Genomic DNA, 4915 nt, shown 5'->3' with positions numbered 1-4915 from the left:
ATCCAACATGGGAATCTATTGACTCCAGACCTTTACCACAGTGGTATGACGAAGCTAAATTTGGTATATTTATTAACTGGGGAATATATTCAGTACCAAGTATAACTAATGAATGGTTTTGGTACAGATGGAAACATGACAAAAATCCAGAAATAGTTAACTTTATGAAAAATAACTACAGACCAGACTTTACCTATCCCGATTTCGCATCTCAGTTTACAGCTGAGTTTTATAACCCCGCTCAGTGGGCTGATATATTCCAAGCTTCCGGAGCAGAGTAAGTTTAAGATGTTTTACTCGAGTATTTGAGAAGACTATTAAGTCTCTATAGGATTAGAATGGACGTAGGCTAATACCATTTGTTTATGGAAGGCGGAATGGCTTTTTATTCAATTTCTTCATTGCTTTTTTTTAATTCTTAATTCTAAATTCTTATCTCTTAATTCAACGTTTGTTATTGAAAATTGACATTTGTATACAAAAATCTTAATTTGTACCGAAAATGAACATTCTTTGATAAACATTCGATTTTCCAATTATTGAAGTAATAGAATCTTTGCCAAAAATATCCTCAAATACAAATCTACAAGTGCGAAGCTAGCTCAACATTTCTTCAAATGCGAAACGTCCAACACAAAACTCTACCAGCAAATGTTCAAATACAAATGTTCAATAACAAATCTCGCTCAACAAATCTTGCGAAACATTTCTGCAAATACAAGTCGAATATATAATAATATACGCTCATAATTATGACGACAGGTGTCGCTGTACAACCAACATAAAATAAGATATAGATTATAAATAGCCTCTATATCATCCAGTTAAATTTTCAACGCGCTTAACTACGACGACATTCTACGAACAAATGTTCGAATACAAATGTTCAATAACAAATCTCGCTCAACAAAACTCAACGAAACACTTCACCAAATACATGTCGATTATATGCTAGTTCTGAAAAAAAAACGTTCCAATGTTCGACGGGTGGTATCTCAGCTGTTGGTAAACTGATCTCATGTTGTTGCAACAATTTTTTCCATCTGTTTATTAACCGCAATACTACCCGATGAATTTTGGAACGTTTTTTTGTGACACCCGATATATATTTCAGTTATGAATAAATACTTTTTACTAGAAATGAATTCTATGTTTGAAACAATTCTATTCGAAAAACCTAACTGCACGTTTAACACATTGTTACAGATATATTGTTTTTGGAAGCAAACATCATGAAGGGTTTACAAATTGGCCATCTAACTATTCTTTTAATTGGAACTCGATGGCTGTTGGTCCGAAAAGGGATTTGGTTGGTAAGTTGATTATATACACTATACATGTATACATATGTAGAATTGTTACCACCTGGTCCTGACCCAATTTAATTGAACAGGGAATCTGATGTGATGAACATTCTAATTACCAAAAAATGAGTAGCAATTTGATTTGGTCAGATCATGTGGAACGACGCACAGAAATGAAAACTCCAGATTTAAATTTAAATTAAATTTTAAAACTAAATGTTTTCTAATCTTATTTCGCAGCTAGAGTACTTTCATGCAGACATCAGTAGATGTTGTCAACAACACTCTATAAGCTGTCCACACAACGTTTATCTGGAAGTTATTTCATAGTTCACTATATGTTATATATTTCTAGGTGATCTTGCTAAAGCTATTAGACAGAATACCTCTATACATTTTGGCTTGTATCATTCTTTATTTGAATGGTATAATCCCTATTACTTACAAGACAAAGCAAATAATTTCTCTACACAATATTTTGTAAATGTAAGTAAATTTATTTGGTGAAAGTTGTTGTAAAAATAATATTGCATGCAAGATGATTTTTGTTTGGTCAGCGCCATTTCATTTTGCTGGACACAGGAGATGAAACATGAAACGAAAGGATCGATGTTCCCAGTCCCCTCCTACGTAGCCTTAAGCTTCATCATGAAAGCTTATATTTTTCAGGGTAAAACAATGCCAGAATTATACGAATTGGTAAATAACTATAAACCGGAAATCATTTGGTCTGATGGAGAATGGGAAGCTTCTAGTGATTACTGGGATTCTAAACAGTTTATCGCCTGGTTGTATAATGACAGGTATACACGAGTTATTGTTCTTTAAGACAAATCAAAAGCGCTCCATATATATAAAGATTCGGCTTGCCAAATTGCAAAGATACATGTGTTTCTCTAATTTTGTGAAATGGTTTTTTACACTTGTACTCTTTTTGTTACAGTCTTGCTTTTATAAATGTAAGACATGTTTTCTTTCATTAATTACGATGCAGTGTTTACACTTGAACTCTTATTGTTACAGTCCGGTAAAAGATACGGTAGTGACTAATGATAGATGGGGTAAAGATTCCACTTGTCATCATGGTGGATATTTAACCTGTCAAGATAGATATCAACCAGGTAAAAATATAACTGTCCAAAACAACGTTCGTTCAGAGATAAACCCAATTCAGTTTTATAAGAATCTTTCTGTTAGACTAAAATTCTATCATGGAAACCGGATACAAGATTTCATATTGACTATTTTGTACCATAAATTCCAGGTGTTTTACAGAAAAGGAAATGGGAAAATGCCATGACAATAGACAGACAATCTTGGGGTTTTAGACGTAACGCTGCTCTCGATGAATATTTAACAACAGATGAACTTATTGATACGTTTGTTGAAACTGTCAGGTTGGTATGTTTAAGAATATATTACATATAGAAGATAACCATGGATGATTTTATATTAACCGTCCGTGTTTTTCATATTGGAATCCACATTGATTGTTTACGACCAAAAGGAAGTGGATGATTATCCATATCATATGGAAGCCAGCTGCGGCCATATCTACTCTAGACTTCTCGTCCATGAGAAAGCTAGGAAACTCGACTTTTCGCCTACGAGAAAGTGAGGGAAAAGGCGAGGAAAAGGAAAAAAAATGCGAGGAAAAGGCGAGGAAAAGGCGAGGAAAGAGGCGAGAACAATCGAGAAAGCGAGGAAAATTTCTTTTCTCTTGCTCACCATTTTCCTCGCTTTATCACCTTTTCCCCACTTTCTCGCTCTTTTGCTCGCTTTCACGCCTATTCGCCTTTTTCCTCGCCTTTTTTGGAAACTTTTCGAAGAAGGGAATTATGCGTTGTGGCGTATATTGGCCTCACCCATGTCCATCCGTACGTCCGTACGTCCGTCCGCTCGACGCCCACAATTCATCGCACTTCTGGCGAACAGGCGAATGTGCAATTTTTGTATTTTGAGAAATTCGCATTTGAAAATTGACGTAAGTTTGGTCTTCTTTTTTAAAATGAAACCATGATAATAAGGTATCTATCTACAGATCAACATATATGGTACCGGTATTCAATATAAATTGAATTTTGAAAAAGGGCATGTCTGTTTTCTGATATAGGCGTAAGAGTTCAAGTGGGTCACATTTGCCGTTGTGTAAGAAAAATAAAATCTGTGAATCTGCAATTACTTTATTATGAAGGGAAAGGTTCAAAATTTTTGTCTTTCGTGCAGGTTGCTAAATAGTGTCACTGGGACATAATTTTGTCAATATATCCGAACTGTGTCAGTACATTAGGCCTACGCAATATACCACAAGTATTATCCGCTTAGTAAAAAATACCATTAAACCGTACGACTTTGAACCAAACTGAAGTTTCTACCATTTACAAGAAAAGTAGACGGACAGACGGAAATAATATAGACTCACATTTTTAAGCGGGGGTATAAAATTCATATGCTTTATTGAACAGTGAAGGGTTTAACCACAAAATTATTAAAGGTTGCATTAAAATTTATATCTATGACATACATACACAACAATAATTAGTATAATAGAAATATGTAACTTTTGAATAAATTTTCAATAATTTAGCATATATGATCATTAAGATCAATGATGAGGCAATGATAAAAAAATTCTTTAGACATTTCAATGCGTATAACTGCCCAGAACACAATGATGAGAGATCAGCGTATTTTTCTGATGATATTTTTATGTATTTTTTATAAATTTATGTATTTTATATTACGGTTCTGATTGTTTGTACTTGGTATTTATTTTATTCCAGATTTTACCATAAAACTATACTTTCGATTTCCCTAACAGGTCCAAATTATAAATAAAAAAAACATTGATGCGGGGCAACAGATTGAACTATTTCTTTTCATGTGAAACGATTGGTCATTCCGGATTTTATCAGAAACCTTTAGTTGCGTTTTACAAGTCGTGTTTGTGCATTTGGGCATGATGCGACAAGTGGGGCAATGCAGCAAAACGAACCCAAAACGATTATCATGGAGAGCTCCGATGGCAAGGTGATTTCTTCGGTTCTTTTAATTTCTCGCTCAATTGTGCTATGGACTGAATTTTGATTTGCTAACAAAATTCAATAGCATTGCTGGCAAAATCGAATTTTTGTTTTGATTTGAGACATTTTTCGAACCGCTATTGTCAGACCTCTTTAGAAAATCGTAAACATTTGAAGCTATTTCATTTGAACCCCTCAATGCCACAAATAGCACCTCACACCTTTTGTTTTAATGTTGTAAGTTGTAAAATTATAATTCGACAGGCGTCTTCTATAGAACACTTCACATCTGTTAGTTTTTGGAAGGTAGATGACTTGTTGCAAGTCAAAAGATGCAAGGATGTGACTTGGATCATTGTTGGACCTAATCTGGTCTTTGATCTGTCTGAATGCATCTTTTTCGGCAATGTGTGATAGGTATCTGTCTGTAAGTGTTGCCTTTTCACAATCTGAAGCTGTGCGAAAACCTTCACGAAAACCTTCACATCTTTTTTCGGACGGAAAAATTTTAAATTAAAAATTGTTAGATTTTTCACTTTGGTAAGGTAAACCTTTATTACGATTTTCTTTAACAATAATTTTCTTTGG

At 34.1% G+C, this 4915-nt stretch overlaps 1 protein-coding gene across 1 annotated transcript in view; it reads left to right on the top strand.

Annotated features, from left to right (window-relative positions):
* The window catches only part of LOTGIDRAFT_158597 (hypothetical protein), a gene marked incomplete at both ends in the record, with an annotated part of 5185 nt that extends 1086 nt beyond the window's left edge, over positions 1 to 4099 (top strand). Inside the window, 7 exons of the mRNA XM_009051745.1 lie at positions 128 to 277; positions 1207 to 1313; positions 1660 to 1790; positions 1974 to 2107; positions 2328 to 2425; positions 2569 to 2705; positions 4088 to 4099. Of these exons, the coding sequence (XP_009049993.1) occupies positions 128 to 277; positions 1207 to 1313; positions 1660 to 1790; positions 1974 to 2107; positions 2328 to 2425; positions 2569 to 2705; positions 4088 to 4099 (769 nt within the window). The remainder of the gene's footprint in view (positions 1 to 127; positions 278 to 1206; positions 1314 to 1659; positions 1791 to 1973; positions 2108 to 2327; positions 2426 to 2568; positions 2706 to 4087) is intronic.
* Positions 4100 to 4915: the final 816 nt, after the last annotated feature.

The sequence above is a fragment of the Lottia gigantea genome, assembly GCF_000327385.1.
Source record: "Lottia gigantea unplaced genomic scaffold LOTGIsca_17, whole genome shotgun sequence".
Lineage (NCBI taxonomy): Eukaryota > Metazoa > Mollusca > Gastropoda > Lottiidae > Lottia > Lottia gigantea.
Note: the sequence above shows the minus strand (reverse complement) of the source record. Positions and strands in the feature narration are given on the sequence as shown.